The sequence below is a fragment of the Euleptes europaea genome, chromosome 13 (genome assembly GCF_029931775.1).
Source record: "Euleptes europaea isolate rEulEur1 chromosome 13, rEulEur1.hap1, whole genome shotgun sequence".
Taxonomy (NCBI): domain Eukaryota; kingdom Metazoa; phylum Chordata; class Lepidosauria; order Squamata; family Sphaerodactylidae; genus Euleptes; species Euleptes europaea.
The window spans coordinates 49,901,176-49,920,580 of NC_079324.1; the positions used below are offsets into that span (position 1 = coordinate 49,901,176).

At 45.8% G+C, this 19,405-nt stretch overlaps 2 protein-coding genes across 2 annotated transcripts in view; both read left to right on the forward strand.

The window, feature by feature from the left end:
* The window catches only part of CHCHD10 (coiled-coil-helix-coiled-coil-helix domain containing 10), a 123,437-nt gene that overhangs the window by 22,189 nt on the left and 81,843 nt on the right, over positions 1–19,405 (forward strand). The gene's annotated exons all lie outside the window — the stretch shown is intronic.
* RFC5 (replication factor C subunit 5) lies at positions 7,396–19,335 on the forward strand. Its single transcript, XM_056859785.1, has 11 exons — positions 7,396–7,454; positions 10,907–10,971; positions 12,230–12,366; positions 13,764–13,843; positions 14,686–14,759; positions 15,219–15,378; positions 15,754–15,835; positions 16,854–16,983; positions 17,930–18,007; positions 18,393–18,447; positions 19,225–19,335. The coding sequence occupies exons 1-11, from the start codon at positions 7,396–7,398 to the stop codon at positions 19,319–19,321; spliced, it is 1,017 nt and encodes a 338-aa protein (XP_056715763.1). The 3' UTR covers positions 19,322–19,335.

Here is a 19,405-nt window from a genome sequence, read left to right on the forward strand (position 1 = left end):
GGCGGAGCCTGAGGATGGTGGGGTTTGGGGAGAGACGTCAATGCCATAGAGCCCAATTGCCAAAGCGGCCATTTTCTCCAGGTGAACTGATCTCTGTCAGTTGGAGATCAGTTGTAATAGCAGGAGATCTCCAGCTAGTACCTGGAGGTTGGCAACCCTATTCATCATTAATTCCAGATATTCTGAGAACTGCAATTCCCAGAATGTACTGGAAAGTAAATAATAAAGATGGTGGAAAGACAGACAGAAGCCACCTCTGTTCATCTCTTGCCTTGAAAACCCTGTCGGGTTGCCATGAGTCAGCTGCGACTTGATGGCTCTTTAGACACACAAGCTAGGCAGAGTTCTTTCTCTGACTATGGTCTCCATCTGAGTCTCTCCCACACTGAGCCAGGGTGGCTGCAGGGGACCCTGGGCCTTCTGTCCAAAATCTGGCCCTGGTGGCATTACCGCATTGGTATCAACAGAATTAGATTGTGGGCCTAACTGAACATCTTCATTAAATTTATTTCAGCGAGCCTTACTTCCAAATAACCGATTAAGAATGCAGTCTTAACCACAGTGGGAAATTTCTGCAAACATGGGGGTGGTGCCCAAGGCTAGTGACATCTCATAACACGCAAGTCCCTCAGACCATGCAGCGTCATCTGTTAGAAGGTGAAACTTGACACTGTGTGGAGATTTGCAAGTGATAATGCTCGTCTAGCAGCAGTTTAAAAGGGCACAGGAGAAAATGGTGTGAAGTTGGCAACCCTAGGCAATGTCTCTTGAAACCCAAATTTGCCCCCTGCCCCAGACAGGGGCAGATGACCAAATAAGAGAGGTGTTGCCTGGTTAATGAGGTAACATTTAACCCTGTCATAGTAACCAGGACATGGAGTTAAGAAAGCTGATACTCCATTCCCTCCCACCATGCGTATCTTTAATCTACTGTGCTGCCGGGTAGCCTGAAACCACACACACACACACACACACACACAGTCCTCAAAACTGATAGCAGCATATTGTGATAGCTTGTGGAAAATGTCTCAATACTATTAACACTTTAGTCAAACGGAGAACTTCTTGGTGTAGGCGTGTCAGGTTGTTGAGCTGCGTTTGTGGAAAGTTGGGTGGGAACTGCTGATTGAAGAGATTGTGAAGTTCTGTTCTTTGGAAACAACGGCACTTCTGGAGAAAAAAGAACTTCTTTCAGGCGACGTGATGCAGAAACAGGCTGCACCAAAACTAAAAAAAAAGTCTGAGAACTGTTCCCTCGACATTCTTCAGATGGCAAGTGAGCAACAGAAAATGCTTGCGTGTGGATAGGGTTGCCAACCTCCAGGTATTAGCTGGAGATCTCCAGCTATTACAACTGATCTCCAGCCGATAGAGATCAGTTCACCTGGAGAAAATGGCCGTGTTGGCAATTGGACTCTATGGCACTGAAGTCCCTCCCCAAGCCCCGCCCTCCACAGGCTCCGCCCAAAAAAACTCCTGCCGGTGGAGAAGAGGGACCTGGCAACCCTAGAAAGGAGGGACTACAATGCTATAGAGTCCAACTGCCAAAGTGTCAGTTTTCTCCAGGTGAAAGAGATCAGTTGGCATAGCCAGAGATCTTCAGCTAGTAGCTGGAGCTTCGCAACCCTAGTCGGCACCTGGATGGAAGGCCACTAAGGGAGACGAAGGCAAACCACCTTTGATTCTCACCTGCCTTGAAAGCCCCTTGCTGGGGTCTCCCTAAAGCCCTACATGCGGGTGAAGCAGGATTAACCTCCGGAGAGCCATGGGAGAAAATTAAGGGGGAAAGGTTTTGCTGAATTCGAGCAGGGTAAAGAAAAGAAATATCAGTTTAATTACACATTGGTGCATGGTCAACGCTTAAGAGCTAACAAGAAAGCTTCACACACTGGAAGTGCTATAGAAATGTTAAACATTGTTATTTTGAAGCTTATATAGACAGCTTTTATATTCCTAGTGCACAAAGCTTTATATAACAGAAGACTACATAAATGTAACCTGTCTAAATTGTAACATTTCAGGTTTAAAAGATTAAACAGAATCAACTAAAAATTCTCCAATGTTAAAAGTTGATTAAAGACATTTGTGTATTACTAAGACCCCAATACACCTACCTGTTTGAAAGAATGAAGGAAGAGTAAGATTTTTTTAAATTAATAAATATAAACTACTGCTCTTCGTATGGCAATACTATGTTTAAATATTTGCTTTTCATTCCGTTAACAGTAATACGAGATACCTTTTGAATTTTGATGCTATTTTAGTTATATCAATGATAACCACAATTATTAAAATTTGTTCTCACTAAGATTGTTATGAAACTAAAATGAAGCCTATGAATTTGGCAATTAATTAAGATTGTATAAATTTACATGTAAGAAAAACAGTAGTTCTAAAAGAACAAAACCTATTGTTTTTCAATGGTGCACACCTGTCCTATCAAACAGCCTTTCCTACACTCCCACACAGGAGATAATGCCTTCTCCAAGATGCAAACTGGGGGGGGGGGAATACTTCCTACCCCTTTAACAGGAGCTTAACAAGATATTATTTACATTCATGCCAAAAAGGCTTCAGCTACCCATTTCCACACATTAAACCTCTATTTAAAGCAGTGGTTCCCAACCTTTTTTTGACCAGGGACCACTAGGACTTTTTTGTTCGGTGCAGGGACCCCAAGGTTCAAAATAAAAATTCAGAGAATTTGAAAATAAACTTTAATCATAACTGTTAGTTAAACATTAAACTTAGAATAATATTTGAATATATATTTTTATAACAGAGAACTTTTAATTGAAAATATTAATTTATTATGAGTTTATAACTTTGTTTCGCGGACCTTAATTTAGTTCTCGTGGACCCCTGGGGGTCCACGGACCCCTGGTTGGGAACCAGTGATTTAAAAGATAGGACATTTTTCTCCAGACGTGTTGACAACCGTATGCTTCCCTTAAAATTAATTCAAGGAATCTAAAAATATAAAAATCTAATCAATTAATCAATGACAATGTCTTACAAAATCGCAATATTTTAAAACAAATATTGCAAGTTCTAATTCTTACTGTTAGTTCCCAGTGCACACTTGAGATCAGGGGAAAGAACTTTTAAGGCTGAAATCCTATACGCACTTCTACCTGGGAGTAAGTTCCTTGCATGTGTGTGTGAAAAGTGCTGTCAAGTCACAGCTGACTTATGGCAACCCAGTAGGGTTGTCAAGGGAAAAGACAGCTTCACCTGCTGATTTTGCAGCTCAAACCTCTGTTAAAGGCACAGCAGCAGGCTAAATCAGTTTTGCTTTCTTTCTCATTGGCTTCCCTATGGAGGAGGGAGGCAGCAGCATCGTATAGCCCCATCTTGTCAGATTTTGGAAGCTAAGCAGGGTCAGTACTAGGGTTGCCAGCTCCGGGTTGGGAAATACCTGGAGATTTTGGGGGCGGAGCCTGAGGAGGGCAGGGTTTGGGGAGAGGAGTAGGGTTGCCAGCCTCCAGGTACTAGCTGGAGATCTCCTGCTATTACAACTGATCTCCAGCCAATAGAGATCAGTTCACCTGGAGAAAATGGCCGCTTTGGCAATTGGACTCTATGGCATTGAAGTCCCTCCCATCAACTCCTCAGGCTCCGCCCCAAAAACCTCCTGCTGATGGAGAAGAGGGACCTGGCAACCCTAGAGAGGAGGGACTTCAATGCTATAGAGTCCAATTGCCAAAGTGTCAGTTTTCTCCAGGTGAACTGATCTCTATTGGCTGGAGATCAGTTGTAATAGCCAGAGATCTTCTGCTAGTAGCTAGAGGTTGGCAACCCTAGTCAACACCTGGATAGGAGGCCACTAAGGGAGACTCTGCAGAGGAAGGCGAAGGCAAACCACCTTTGTTTCTCACTTACCTTGAAAGCCTCTTGTTGGGGTCACCCTAAAGTGACTTTACAGATATATGCACCACAGAGAGAGAGAGAGAGAGAGAAAATTAAAGGTACAACTTTTGAGGGATCACTGGTATGCAGTCTGAATGGCATGGCATCCAGCCTTGCAGCTGTCCCTTTAAGAGCAGCTGGTTCTGCAACAATTGGCTGAGCTAATGATAACGGTTTGATCCACGCCCAGGAAGGGGGGAAAAACTGTACCTGCAGTGTCTATAGATGATGTCTGAGCAAAAGACAAAGAAGCAAGGCAGGCTTTTTTTCCTTTAGCTGGCTGGAAACCCTGAGTGGGGAGTGACAAAGATTGTCAACAGGCCTGCAGAAAAATATCCTGTCTTTTTAATAGAGGCCTAATGGGTTATTTACCAGGCGATGTTATTTACCACCCTGCTATGAAAAGTATCACCTGTCCATTTCCACACATTAATCTTCTATTAAAGGGATGGGACACTTTTTTCCCAGGCCAGGTGGCAACTCTTGGAGCAACATTCACAGCCAGGTTCATGGGCATAACTTTGTAGCTATTCAAAATGCAATGACCCAAAAAATAAGTGTATTTTAATAGTATTTGGTGGATATATGTGCACATTTGCATATTTTGGTTGATCTATAAACACGCTGTGATATCAACATCAACTAACACACACATGTTGCAGGTATCTATAAGTATCCCATCATGGGCAGGAAGATAATATAGGTGTGTTTGGAAAATAAACCACATATGGTCTGAATTACAGGGCAATCATCTCCCTTATCTGCCCTTTTAACAGCAGCTGGGGTGGGATCAACTGACAGGTGTGAGCAGGATGGTTCACTTCACATTGTGGGAGGGAGGAACCTACACCTACTGGCTCTATTAAAACTACAGAAGCAAACGGGATGGTTGTTTTCCCCCCCTCCTTTTGTGGTCATTTAGAGGGGGGCAACATTCAAAAGCAAGGTTCCAGAGACCTACATTTTGGCTGATTCAAAACAAAGTTACCGAAAACTCTTGTTTGTCAACATTGAGTGTGATGTGTACACATAAATATTATCATTAAGAGGCAGACTGGCCATTTAATTTATGGGGAAAGATCCCAGGGGACCTTTGCCCTGGAAGAACGCTGGCAACAAGCCAAGCACCAGTAGCCTTGCCAGCACTGCAAGGGGGCCACTCAGCTTAGACCGCACCAGGGTGCTAACTATGGGTGTAGACTTGCCCAGGGGTGGCAGTGGGGTGAGCCAACACCCATAGGGTTTCCAGGTCCCTCTTTGTCACTGGCAGGAGGCTTTGGAGGCAGATCCTGAGGAGGGCAGGGTTTGGGGAGGGGAGGGACTTCAAAGCCACAAAGTCAGATTCAGATTTATTATTAATACAGCAAAGCCATTAAAATATTCACATCAATTGCAAGATAGAATTAAAAGATACAATATCTAAAACTATGGGATATATAATTCTTAAATAAATTAAACAAATTACTATTAGCTAAAAACCTCAGGTTAATATAACATTTTCCATTTTAGGTTAGATTGCCAAGTCCCCGCTTTGTCTGACGGATCTTGTATATCTCCGCACAGAATTTAGCTACTTGTTTCATCGTCTGGGCTGACCCTTCCCATAGGAGAGTCCTAAGCCTCCCTTCCTCAGAGCTGTCCTTTGTGTAGATTAAGGAGAGGGGAAATTAGCTTAAATCTTGCTTCCTCATAGAAACAGCATCTGAAGAAAACGTGTGCAATAGACTCGACCTCACCCGACTTACAGGGACACCCCCATTCTGATCTTGGTAACCTCTTGAATCTGTCTTCTGGAATCGCTGAAGGTGCCGAGTCCAATTGACAAAGTGGCCATTTGGAAGCAGGGTCAGTACTAGGGTTGCCAGCTCCGGGTTGGGAAATACCTGGAGATTTTGGGGGCGGAGCCTGAAGGCAGGGTTTGGGGAGAGGAGTAGGGTTGCCAGCCTCCAGGTATTAGCTGGAGATCTCCTGCTATTACAACTGATCTCCAGCTGATACAGATCAGTTCACCTGGAGAAAATGGTTGCTTTGGCAATTGGACTCTATGGCACTCCCTCCCCTCCCCAAACCCTGTCCTCCTCAGGCTTCGCCCCAAAAACCTCCCGCAGGTGGAGAAGAGGGACCTGGCAACCCTAGAGAGGAGGGACTTCATTGCTATAGAGTCCAGTTGCCAAAGTGTCAATTTTCTCCAGGTGAACTGATCTCTATCGGCTGGAGATCAGGTGTAACAGCAGATCTCCAGCTAGTACCTGGAGGTTGTAGTCAAAACCGGCTACAAGTGCTACTCAGAAGTTGTGAATTCAAAGGAAAGCACAAGCAAAAGTAAACCCACAATAAGGTTACTACAATACAATATTGCTGTTTAGAAAAATATATTGAGAATAAAAATCTCACAAACACAACCTCAGTTAAGCAAACAGGAAATTTGCAGTTGGTCTAATATAGACCCAATATAACGACGCACAAAGCGTTACAAAATAGTATAGGCAAAAGTGCTCAATTCATTTCAAGTCCATACATATAAATTGCAACCATCAGGCAACAGAAACAAGAACGCCGTGCAATGGAAATCCGGTATAATTCCATTTCATGTGAAATTGAGATAATTCACAGTGGGTAGCCGTGTTAGTCTGTTTGTGAAATGGAGTTACTTTGCCATCCATGCATACAAGGAAGGCACACTCCTTCATATATTGAATGAATTGTGCACGGAAGGACTAAAAGAGCTTGAAAAAGTTTCACACGAAATGAAATTATACCGGATTTCCATTGCACGACGTCTTGTTTCCGTTGCCTGATGGTTGCAATTTATACGTATGGACTTGAAATGAATTGAGCACTTTTGCCTATACTTACTATTTTGTAACGCTTTGTGCGTCGTTATATTGGGTCTAAATTCGGCCAGCTGCAAATTTCCTGCTTGCTCAACCGAGGTTGTGAGATTTTTATTCTCAATATATTTTTTCCTAACCAGCAATACTGCATTGTAGTAACCTTATGGTGGGTTTACCATGGCTTGTGCTTTCCGTTGAATTCAGCCCCTGGAGGTCGGCAACCCTAAGCACCCACCTTGGCCCCTGCAGAGCCGCTCAGGCCGCCTTGCTCCGGGGCCATTTTTAATTTCCCAGCTCCCCCTTGATCAGAGGTACGTTTTGTGTCTGTACAGACACTCACGCGCTTTCCACCACGGCCTTTCGCCGTCTCGCCGCGGCGGGAGTGATAAAAGAGGGATGCGTCCATGCGGTCTGAAGCGCAGGCCGGGGAGGGGGCGAGGGATGCTCGCCATCCTGGCCGAGAAGCACCTGCTTCCCCCATCCAGGCTGCAGCAAGCCCCGCCCCTTGGTTACCAGAGGCCTTAGCAACGCCGCGGGGACCGAGGGAAGCAGGAGGCGGCGGCGAGGCCGCGTCAGTCTCGCGAGAGGCGGGAGTTGGTCCCTTTCGCGCCAGGGAAGGGGGCGGCGCCTGCGTTCCTTTCAAAGCGAAGCCATGGAGCGCGCGGCCGCTGCGGGAAGGACGGTGGCCGCGAGGGCCACGAACTTGCCCTGGTAACAGGGAAAGGCGGGTGGGTCGTAGGTAGGAGGCTGGGGGGGTTTAATTGCTGGTTTCCCCCCCCCGCCCTTTTTTTTTGTTTTGTTTTCTTCCTGCGTAGTTTTCCTAGAATCATAGAGTTGGAAGGGACCACCAGGGTCATCTAGTCCAGCCCCCTGCACAATGCAGGAAACTCACAACTACCTCCCCCCCACACAGCCCCAGTGACCCCATGTCCAGAGGATGGCCAAGATGCCCTCCCACTCATCATCTGCTTAAGGCAGTGGTTCCCAACCTTTTTTTGACCAGGGACCACTAGGACTTTTTTGTTCGGTGCAGGGACCCCAAGGTTCAAAATAAAAATTCAGAGAATTTGAAAATAAACTGTAATCATAACTGTTAGTTAAACATTAAACTTAGAATAATATTTGAATATATATTTTTACAATAGAGAACTTTTAATTGAAAATATTAATTTATTATGGGTTTATAACTTTGTTTCGCGGACCTTAATTTACTTCTCGCGGACCCCTGGGGGTCCACAGACCCCTGGTTGGGAACCAGTGGCTTAAGGTCATAGAATCAGCATTGCTGGCAGATGGCCATCTAGCATTGCTGACAGATGGCCATCTAGCCTCTGCTTCGAAACCTCCAGGGAAGGCGAGCTCACCACCTCCCGAGGAAGCCTGTTCCACTGAGGAACCGCCCTAACTGCTAGGAAGAAATTTCTAATGTCTAGACGGAAACTCTTTTGATTTAATTTCAACTCCTTGGTTCTGGCCCGACCTTCTGGGGCAACAGAAAACAATTCAGCACCCTCCTCTATATGACAGCCCTTCAAGTACTTGAAGATGGTTATCATATCCCCTCTCAGTCTTCACTTCTTCAGGCTTCTCCCCTATTCATTTTCTCCCCTTCATGTGCATTGCAAGTTCTTGAGTGGTCCCGTCTATGCCAGGGCTCCCTTTGCAAAGCGTTCTGCAAAGTAGCAGTTCTCCTGCGTATGTGTAGAGTGCTATTTTCCTCTCCACCTCGAGTTGCCAACGTCCAGGTGGGGCCTGGAGATCTCTTAGGATTACATCTGATATCCAGACGGTACAGATCAGTTCCCCTGGAGAAATGGCTACTTCGCATAGGGTTGCCAGGTCCCTCTTCGCCTGCGGTGGGAGATTTGGGGGGCGGGGTTTGTGGAGGGGAGGGACTTCAGTGCCATAGAGTTCAATTACCTAAGTGGCCATTTTTCTCCAGATGATCTGATCTCTTATCGGCCGGAGATTAGTAGGAGATCTCCTGCTACTACCTGGCAGTTGGCAACCCTAGCTTTGCAGGGTGTGCTCTATGGCACTGTACTTCACTGAGGTCCCTCTCCAAACCACACCTGCTCCCAAATCTCCAGGAATTTCTCAAGCTGGAGTTGACAAGCCTATCTCCACCGGAGCCATCTTCTGTTCTGGTTTGGGATCTCATGACACTGCTAAAGTTAAATAGGTTTGTTTCTGGTCAGTGCCAGGTAGGGAGATTTCTTGAGAATCTTGTGTAAACTGCTTTGGATTCCATGACAGTAGAAGAGCAGGGGATGAATGTAATAAATGAATACATTCCTCACATTAGGGATTGGGGGAGCATCCAAGGGTGGGGACCTTAGCCATGGTGCCACTGCTTTAAAAAGTTGCATTAACATTGCTTGGTACTGCTGCTTATGCGTTGTTGAAGAGGGGATAAAGATTATGTGATAGACCTTAAAAATCTAGGGAAAAGAACGGAAAGGTTACGAGGGCAAGAAAAAAGCAAGAACCAGCCATATATTCCCGCAGGAGAGATAAAAATATGATGGGGGAGAATGCTATCTTGTTTAAAACTGACCTCAGTCTGTTCCTTGATATTTAGAAAAGAAATATGCAAGAAATAGATGACAGATTTTTTTTAATGCCAAAAAAAAGCAAAGACGCTCTTTTTAAGGATTAGGTTGATCATGTGATGAGACAAATAATCTGTTGGAGTACTAAAGAACTAGGATGTGTTATTAAATATAATTAAGCCCAGGTGGGGTGTGTAGTTCTTCTGAAATTATAGTTGATCTCCAGACTTCAGGGATCAGTTCTCCTGGAGGAAATGTTAGCTTTGGAGGGACAAGTTTGTGACATGCAGAACCTCTGCAAGAGGATAAAACCACACCAACCTGGAAGGCAAAAGCCCTGCGATGTTTTCAGATAACTTCTCTAAAAAAAGAAGAGCACCCTTCCTGAATTGAAAAACATACATAAAGCCCCAAACGATGCAGCTGTATTTGTTTCTATACCCAGGTGTGTTTGATTGTGTAACAGGAACACTAGGAATTGTGTTAAATAAGTGTACTACAGAGTCTGATGTGACAGTAAATATATATTATGACATCAATTTCAAATCCAGCCCACTGAAGTGAATCTGCAGATTGCAGTTGCACACTTGATTAAAGTCAATAAAATGCAGCAAAACAAATGTAAGTTATCACACAATCCCCCCAAAAGTAATGCCACATGGCTCAACTGGAGATCGTCAGCTAGTCTGTTTCATAACCAATGAATCATGAGCCAAACACACAATATCTGGACAAAAGCCTATAGTCAATATCAGGCAATGAAGAAGATGACTTCCCTGCTGAGGTGTTACCCTTTCTTCAAGCAGTTTTCACAGGAGCTGTGGAAAACTCAGGATTGGCCAGTCTCCAAAAGTAGTGGAAGATCTCAAGTAGATGGAGATGTGTTTAAGAATACAAGCTTGAGGACAAACATTCCCCAGTTTAAATTTATAAACAATAGTAACAGAAAGCTCTCATACCAGTAGCTATTTCTAAATGCTCTATGGTCTGAAACAGGTAAGATATTGTGAGACCGTCAACACGTCTTCGTCGTATCTTTTCAATCTTAATCATTGCCATGCGTGGGACCTAATGGCCATCTTGTCTAGCTTATTAGGTGTTGTGAAACACAGGCAGGATGCTGCTGCAGTCGTCTTCCTAGAGGCACCTGGTTGGCCACTGTGTGAACAGACTGCTGGACTTGATGGGCCTTGGTCTGATCTAGCAGGGCCTTTCTTATATTCTTAAACCTGGCTTCCTGCACTGTTGTAGCCTTTTAAAAGATGGCTGTCATTTTTCTTTTAAGAGACTAATGACAGGGCAAGGGGTCCAATTACTGAAACACTGGACTTTTTAATCATGTATCATTAAACACATTCTAGCATATTAATTGCTGCCAACATTAACTCTTTGGGGGGGAGCGTTCTGTGAATGCTTATGCTTAAGCATTTGATATTTCCCCAACGTTCCACGAGAAGAATATACAACAAGCTGTTCTCATGAATTGATCTGTTTTGTTAGTTCTGATAAAGCAAGTATAAATATGATTACACCCAATATAGGGGTTTGAGGGGTTTTAAATGCTTCAGTTCTCAACTCTTGAGAGTCTTAATTTTTTTTTTTAATTCTTAGGGTAGAAAAATACCGACCCCAGACACTGAGTGATCTGATTTCTCATCAGGATATTCTGAGTACCAGTAAGTACTGAATATTTGTGGTTTTATTTCTGAATGATCCTCTCAATGCACGTAGCAGACATCCCATTTTGCCCCTCCGTTGGGGTTTCTGCAACAGTGAGATTTCCCCAAATGGACAGGTTCTCTAAGGAAATGCTTTCTAAGCTGATCACACTTGCTGTCGTCTTAAGAGGTCCTGTAAGCTGTGGTATGGTGGTTAGAGTGTCAGACTAGGATCTGAGAGACCCATGTTTGAATCCCCTTTCTGCCACGGAAGCTTGCAGGGTGACCTTGAGCCAGTCACACACTCTCAGCCTAACCTTCCTCACAGGACTGTGAGCATAAAATGGAGGAGGGGAAAACAATGTAAGCCACTTTGGGTCCCCATTGAGGAGAAAGGTGGGGTATAAATAAACTAGAAGAGAATAAATGAGAAGCTGGATCAGTGATTGCAGCTGACACATGGGAACGTCTGGAGATAGGGGGTCTTTAAGGCATGGGCCATGAAGGACTTTAAAGGTAGTTACCATGGCTTTGAGAAGAGCCCCGTGATGCAGAGTGGTAAGCTGCAGTATTGCAGTCCAAGCTCTGCTCATTACCTGAGTTCGATCCCAACGTAAGTCGGTTTCAGGTAGCCAGATCAAGGTTGACTCAGCCTTCCATCCTCCCGAGGTCGGTGAAATGAGTACCCAGCTTGCTGGGGGTAAAGTGTAGATGACTGAGGAAGGCTATGGCAACCCCCCCCCCCCATAAACAAAGTCTGCCTAGTAAACATCGGAATATGACATCACCCCATGGGTCAGTAATGACCCAGTGTTTGCACAGGGGACTACCTTTACCTCCAATTAAAATGCTAGAATGTGTTCAATGATACATGAATTGAGTTTGGAAATGGGCTGCTAGACGTTGTGACTGTCTTATAGCAGGCAAAGTATGTCCCTGCCAACTAGCCCCTGACAATAATTGGGCTGCTTCTTTCTGAACCAGTTGTAGGTTCCCATAACCCTACAAGGGGCCCATTTCATTAGGCTGTTATCAGAGGGAGACGTGAGGCCCTCTCTGTCAGCCTGGACCAATTGCCATTTGGGTTCCCCCCTTCCAAAACTGTTTCCCACAGTGGCTATTCAACCTGAGCACTATGTGACCCGTATATAAAGGCAGGTGTTTTGTGATTCTGAGCCATTCTATTACATTGTAAACTGCTTCAAATGTATCAGTGGCAATAAACGAGACACTTGCAATGTTAAAGTGGAGGTATTCTTTTCAATTATTCTTCCAGTTCAGAAGTTCATCAGTGAAGACCGACTGCCTCATCTTCTCCTTTATGGGCCTCCAGGGACAGGGAAGACCTCTACTATTTTGGCCTGCGCAAAACAACTTTACAAAGGCAAAGAATTTGGGTCAATGGTTCTGGAAGTAAGGGAATGGAGAACCTCTTGTGCTTTCCCCGGGCTCCGGGTCATTCTGTTGATGGTTGAGAGCCAGTGTGGTGTAGTGGTTAAGAGCGGTGGTTCAGAGCTGTGGACTCTGATCTGGAGAACCGGGTTTGATTCCTCATTCCTCCACATGAGCTCCACAGCCAGCAGGGTGACCTTGGGCTAGTCACAGTTCTCTTAGAGCTCTCTCAGCCCCACCTACCTCACAGGGTGTCTGTTGTGGGGAGGGGAAGGGAAGGTGATTGTAAGCCAGTTTGATTCTCCCATAAGTGGTAGAGAAAGTTGGCATATAAACAACTTCTTTATAGGGGAGGGAAAGAAATGGTTTTGTCCATGAGGCTACTCAAGGACTCCGGGTTGAACTACAAGTTCTGTGTTAATCTTAAAGGACCTTCTTTTTTTATAGATCGCGGCTGATAGGACTGTGGTTTTCCAGGGCGGACTGAAGTGGAGGGGCTCTTTAACCCTTTAGTGATCTCTCCCCCAAATCACCCACATTCAAGTTGCTCTAATCTCTGGGGGTGGGGGCGGGGAAGACAGGTATCATATATAGCCACATTCCTTAATATGCTAATGTGCATGCTTCTTTTTGTTTTGCTTTTAAAAGCTGTCTGGCTTTCTTTATTTTAATGCCATGAGGAAATCAATGTCCCATAACTAAGGGTGTTACTTTAGAGTAGAACCTGAAGACGGGATTCCAATGAGAGGTTGGATTGGATCAATACCTTTACAGTACCACCACAACCAGAGACTGAGAGCAATCTTGTGCAGGTCTAACTCAGAATCTTTCTCAAATCTACTCAATAGAGCTTATTCCCAGAAAAGCATTCTTTGGATGGCACTGTTTGTCTAGTAACATTTATGACAGCGCTTCTGTGTCTAAACAGATGCTAGGTTTAGACTGGTAACGTTGTTAATACCTCCGTGCTATGCCTATTGTCTGCTTGGCTATCTTTCTACGCTAGGAGCTATCAGCCAATTAATCCATTTAAAATTTGATTGATAGGCTAATATTGACTTCAGTGATTAAATCTGCATATCTTTGCATATGAACAAAACTAGCTTAGGAAAAAGGTGTGTTTTCCTTTTGGGGTGTGTTTTTTTTTTAAAGACATTGCATGTGTATGTTAAAGCAGGTGCTATCTTAGAAGAGGCATTCCATTTGAAATGTGATAGGAGGAATACCTAAGATGGCATTGTTGGCTGTAGTAGTTTTTAAAAAAAATTGGTATATGTGTTAAAATTATTTTTTTAAATCTGTTGTCCACCCAAATAGGCATGCCATTTTGAAGGACCAAAAGCTTTTTCATCAACTTTATCTAATGGTTTGATGGAAAGTTGCCATCCTGATTCACTATCCTGCACCTCTCTTGACAGTTGAATGCTTCAGACGACCGGGGTATTGATATTGTCAGAGGGCCTATCCTGAATTTTGCCAGCACAAGAACTATCTTTAAGTAAGTGCCAGGAGTTTTCCTAAGCTCCTTCTCCAGAAAGAGGTGGCTTTGCTACACATACTGAGTGGGTTCTTGGCTCTTTTTTTTTTTGCTATTTGTTTTGCAACAACTTCACTTTGGCTTTAGACATTTGGGCCTGTTCATCATTCAGCTGAATGTCTGGGGAAACCCATTGCCCTATGTGCAGGTGGCAATACAATCAACTGACTTACTGTTGTTGCCTCTTGCTTGATCCAGGAATAGCCAGTACCAGCATTACTTGCTACCAGCATTAATGGCTAAAGATGCACTGGAAGACGTTGGGAGTAGAATTTTCCTCTTCCCCACCACTCCATCCCAGATGTGGCCTGCTTAGTGTTCAGAGGGCAATCCGGGACAACATCCTGATTGCCTTCTGAAGATTTTTGTCAAATTAAAGGGCTCTGTGTGTGTACCTTGTTATTTATTTACTTCATTTGCACCCTGCCTTTCTCCGCAGTGGGGAACCAGAGCGGCTCACGTTGTTCTCCGATCCTCCATTTATCCTTACAACAACCCTGAGAGGTAGATTAGGGTGTGTGTGTGTGTGTGTGTGTGTGAGAGAGAGAGAGAGAGAGATGGGCCCAAGCTCAGCCAGCAAGCTTTCATGGTACAGTTGAAGATTCAAACCAGGGTCTTCCAAATCGTAGTCCGACACTAACCACCACGCCACACTAACCACATCTTTGTGTCTAGCTTCCCCCCACTTGCTGCTGGATCAGTGAGGGGGGTTTGTCTGTGTTGTTTCTTGCAGTAGGCTTTTGTCTTGAAGCTCTGGATGAATGTATAGCCCTCAACTGCCCTGTCTCCATCTCTTCCACCAGGAAAGGCTTTAAGCTGGTGATTTTGGATGAAGCCGATGCCATGACGCAGGATGCCCAGAATGCCCTCCGGCGTGGTAAGTTCATCTTGGGCAAGCAGCGAGGCTTGGTTTTGTGATTCAGCAGCTCAGAAGGGGGCACCAGTTAGCCAAGCTATTCCTTGTTCTGCAGTTGCGTGTTATCTGGAATCTGAGATATGCTGCAGGCTATGATTGCTGTTCTGTGTTCCTGGTCATTTTTTTAGGCACAGGCTTATGGGCTTGGCGAGAACTAGGCAAGAGTCACTCAAGAAGGCATAACATTCCAGAGCCTGCTCTCCTTTGGGATTTCAGCATGCTGAAATTCTTCTGGATGGAGGTTTCATGTGATCAGTCCTGTTTGTAGCAGAGGGCAGAAACGTTATAGGGGTGTGTTGAAGATAGAACAGATATTCTCGTCTGTGGATAACTGTCATGTTTCTTGTTTTCAGTAAATCTGTGGGCTGACTTTGGCCTAAACTCTCCCCCTCCTTCCCCTTCTGCATGCTGTTTTTCTAGTGATTGAGAAATTCACAGAGAACACACGATTTTGCCTGATCTGCAACTACCTCTCCAAGGTCATCCCGGCTTTGCAGTCCAGGTGCACAAGATTCCGTTTCGGGCCCCTGACACCGGAGCTCATGGTTCCCCGCCTGCAGCATGTTACAGAGGAGGAGAAGTGAGTCAAAAGCCCAGCACTGTTGTAACAGGGCTGAAATGCCCCCTTCTTCCTATTGTTTGTGCCAACAAGATCTTGGCACCCTGCACATTGTACTGAGAGCCTTAACACTGCTCCTGATCTCTGCCGCTGCCTCCCCTATATGCTAATGGGGTGCTCTGCTGAGCTTTTTAGAAAGCTGAAATTGAAAGGGATCAGCCAGTCCGGAGGTCCCAAAGCATAGCACCTGCCTTGTGAGTTATTGCTGAAGCAAAAGGAGATCCTGATGCTGTAGCCAGGCTGAATCAAGTGGTTCCACCTTGGCTGTTCCCGTGGGGCTATTCCTATGGCTAACGTAGCCCCAGACAACCAACTGAAGTCCTCCTTGCCTTTCAGAGTTGACATAAGCGATGATGGAATGAAGGCCCTGGTGACGCTGTCTAACGGGGATATGCGGAGGGCTCTGAACATCTTACAGGTATGCCAGCCTGCGTCTTTCTGGCCGGTGACTGGATCAGTTTCTGTTCTCTTGTCACACCAGAGGACACGGGGAGACATTGTAGGACCAAACCGAAGACCTGTATAGCACAGTGGTCTGTTTCCAACAGTGGTCAGCCAAATGCTTTTTTTGGGGGGCCCAGCATTGGTATGCAGAAGTGTACTGTCTTGGACATGGAAGTCCTGTTTAGCTAAAATGCCCTCAGGGGGCAGAGCTCTTGGGTTCTATAGCTCTGTGTACCTCCCAGCATATGCCACTCACACATGAACACCTGAAGCTGCCTTCTACTGAATCAGACCCTTGATCCATCCAAGTCCGTATTGTCTACTCAGACCGGCAGTGGCTCTCCAGCAGAGGTCTTTCACATCACCTACTTGCCTGGTTTCTTTAACTGGAGATGCCGGGGATTGAACCTTGGACTTTCTGCATACCGAGTAGATGCTCTGCCACTGAGCCACAGCCCCTCCCCATATCCAGAAAAAAATATTGATAAAGTATCCTGTGTGAGAAAGGTTAGCCTCAGGTTCCCGTTGTAATACGACTGAGGTCAGGGCAAGGCACTTTCTTCACTTGGAATTGTACTGCTGAATCGGTCTGTAATAACATCAGGCCAAGCTTGTTGCCAAATTAATGTGAATCAGTGCTGACCCTGCGGGTGGGGGTGGGGGGTGGTCAATACATTTGGCTCATTAGACCCCCAAGGGGACAGATAATGGTTTTGATTCCTTCTTGTGCAGGGGTGTCAAACTCAGTTGTTACAAAGGCCAGATATGACATAAGTGTTACTTGGTCAAGTCGGGCCATGCTTCGCCAGCCCAGATTGAGAGTGTGGGGAGGGGGGCTGGCCTCCAGGCCGGATAAGAGCTCTCAAGGGGCTGGATCCAGCCCACGGGCCATATGTTTGACACCCCCTGCTCTTGAGGCTGAAGTGGCTCCAGGCAGTGACTTAACACATTTCAGCTGAGCCACCCTTCTTTTTCTCCTCGTTCCTTGCCAGAGCACCAACATGGCCTTCGGGAAGGTAACGGAGGAGACCGTCTACACCTGCACAGGGCAGCCACTCAAGTCTGACATTGCCAACATCCTGGACTGGATGCTGAACCAAGATTTCACCACTGCTTATCGCAGTATCCTTTACGGTGCCCCCTTGAGCCCCTATAAGGGTGGGTACAGGCGGCTGGCGTGTGCTTCTGAGTCCTCTGTATTTGTGTGAGTCGCTAAGTAGCCTTTCAGTCTTGAGTAGAGAGTTGAGAATTCTTTTAATCGGATGATCATGGCCAGAGGACAAGTGAAAACAAAAGCAACTGGTTGATGTGCCTCTTCCTTCTCCTCCCCCCGCCCCGTCTAGTCTCATTCAGTCCAGATCCAGGTATTGGTTCAAGAATAAAGGTAGAGGACACTAGAGCTCTTCCTGCAGGGAGAAGCCGTAACACCTACTCCCAATTCTGTGTACAGTTCCTCTACAAATATAAAAGTGTGAACCCACCCATCCCAGATATGAGGCCAGCATCTAGTTTTTGCAACCTACAGGGTAGCCTTTGAGTGGCAAGTGGGACTTAAAGTGGCAAGACCTGAGTTCAAATCTCCCCTTGGCTGTGCAGTTCATAGGGTCGGATGTTCTCTTCAGCCTAACCTCCACTGCAGGGCGTTGATAATAAAATTGAGGAGTACACTACGCGAACCACCCTAAGCACTTTGGAGGAAGATGCGGGGTGCGACTGTGATAGAACCACCAGATTAGCAACTGCTGTTCTGTCTTCATCCCACTGGCAAGAATAAATGTGCATGCTTATAAATGCTTATGGGGAAGGGACGTTTCTTTTGCCCAGTTTGAATTTGGGAGACCCTAAAATGACAGCAGAAAACGGGAGTGTTATTTCCCCTCTCCCCTCCCGCACAATCACTTCTTCCCTCCCTCCTAGCTTTCCGAAGATGTCTTCTTTTCAGCAGTGATGAAGGCTTATGCCCTTGGGCGTCCCTAATTCAATCAGCAAGAAAAGGCATTCTATTAGCAGCGTCCAGAAGCGCTGGAAAAATCCCCGATTGTGTTTCTTGCCTTGACATACTGCTCAGATATCATGGAACTGAAAACGCTGAAAGGCCTGGCGCTTCATGACATCCTGACGGAGATTCACTTGTTCGTCCATCGAGGTAAAGGGCTTCGAGGCAGTTACGACTGCGTTCTCTTGTTGATCACGCTGGCTGTTTTCCGTCAGCTGGTGCGACAGTGATCCCTGGGGTTGAGCAGAAGAGGGAAATCTTGGCTGGGGGCAGGAAAGGTAACTATTGATGTATTGCTGCTGCAGTCCGTAACATCTGAGTTTGCAAAACGTTAGAGGGCGGCGGGTGGGTGGTACAAGTCCAGGGAGGTGAAGGGAGAGGATAGGGCTTTGGATGCCAAATCTAAATGTCACTTTTGTAGTAGTGTCTGTGTTACATTTGGCCAGATTTAAAGCTTACCATTTTACTACACGGACGGGATAACCAGCTTTGTTTCCCCCCTTAACATATTCCTGATGGACTCTGTGATTTCCAGTTGACTTTCCATCTTCTGTACGAATCCAACTCCTGATCAAGATGGCAGATGTTGAGTGAGTGTCTCGGGGGCGGGGGGGACTGGCTGCTCAAAGGGTTTCCAGCTCATCTCTTCCCCCCACCCCCTTGCTGCTGGCCAAAAACTACATACGGGACTGGAGGTGAATGTCTGGTACATGCTGCTCTGCATTTATTCCAGGATAATTTGTTTTCTCAGCACAGCCCCCATCCCCAAAAATACGTAGGACACCCAATTTGTGCAGTGTGTTTGGAAAATATGAAATGTTGGCTTTGGCATGTTTCTTTGCCCAGGTCTTCTGTGCAGGCACACATTGGGATTGTATGTGCAGTCTCAATGTGGAACAATTGCATGGAAAAGAAGTGCAAACTCAGAGCGACATTCAGTTTTTAACTTTTGTCCTTTCTTCATGAGGCCTAGCACATTGCTTGCTGTGTCTTTAACGGACCCTGAAATTCACCTCGGTCTGAAGTACATAATGGACTGGTCCACTGCAGTAGTGTGACTTAAGAACATAAGAAAGGCCCTGCTGGATCAGACCAAGGCCCATCAAGTCTAGCAGCCTGTTCACACAGTGGCCAACCAGGTGCCTCTAGGAAGCCACAAACAAGACAACTGCAGCAGCACCATCCTGCCTGTGTTCCACCGCATCCAATATAATAGGCATGCTCCTCAGACTTACAGTGCCTGAAGAGAGCAGGCTTTAATAGATTTCAGATCTGGCTGCAAACAAAAGTTGTGTCAGTAGCTCAGAGGGCAGAAGATGTTTCCTCCAGTTTACACATTCTTATTTCTGCTGCTCTCTCTCTTTCAGGCATCGCCTGGCTGCAGGAACAAGTGAGAAGATTCAGCTGGGAGCCCTGGTTGCCGCCTTCCAAGTCACCAGAGATCTGATCGTAGCCGAGGCCTAGGCCCAAGGCAGTCTCTCCAGCAGCTGATCGGCTTGCCTCAAGGGCTGCCCCTTCCTTTGCCAAAAGAGGACTCGATTCTTCCTT

Excerpts from the sequence above, each read along its gene's own strand:
- RFC5 (XM_056859785.1), top strand. The coding sequence starts at position 7,396 with ATGGAGCGCGCGGCCGCTGCGGGAAGGACGGTGGCCGCGAGGGCCACG. Across the intron at positions 12,367-13,763 it reads TTGGGTCAATGGTTCTGGAA|TTGAATGCTTCAGACGACCG; the intron begins GTAAGGGAATGG and ends CTCTCTTGACAG. Across the intron at positions 15,836-16,853 it reads GGGCTCTGAACATCTTACAG|AGCACCAACATGGCCTTCGG; the intron begins GTATGCCAGCCT and ends GTTCCTTGCCAG.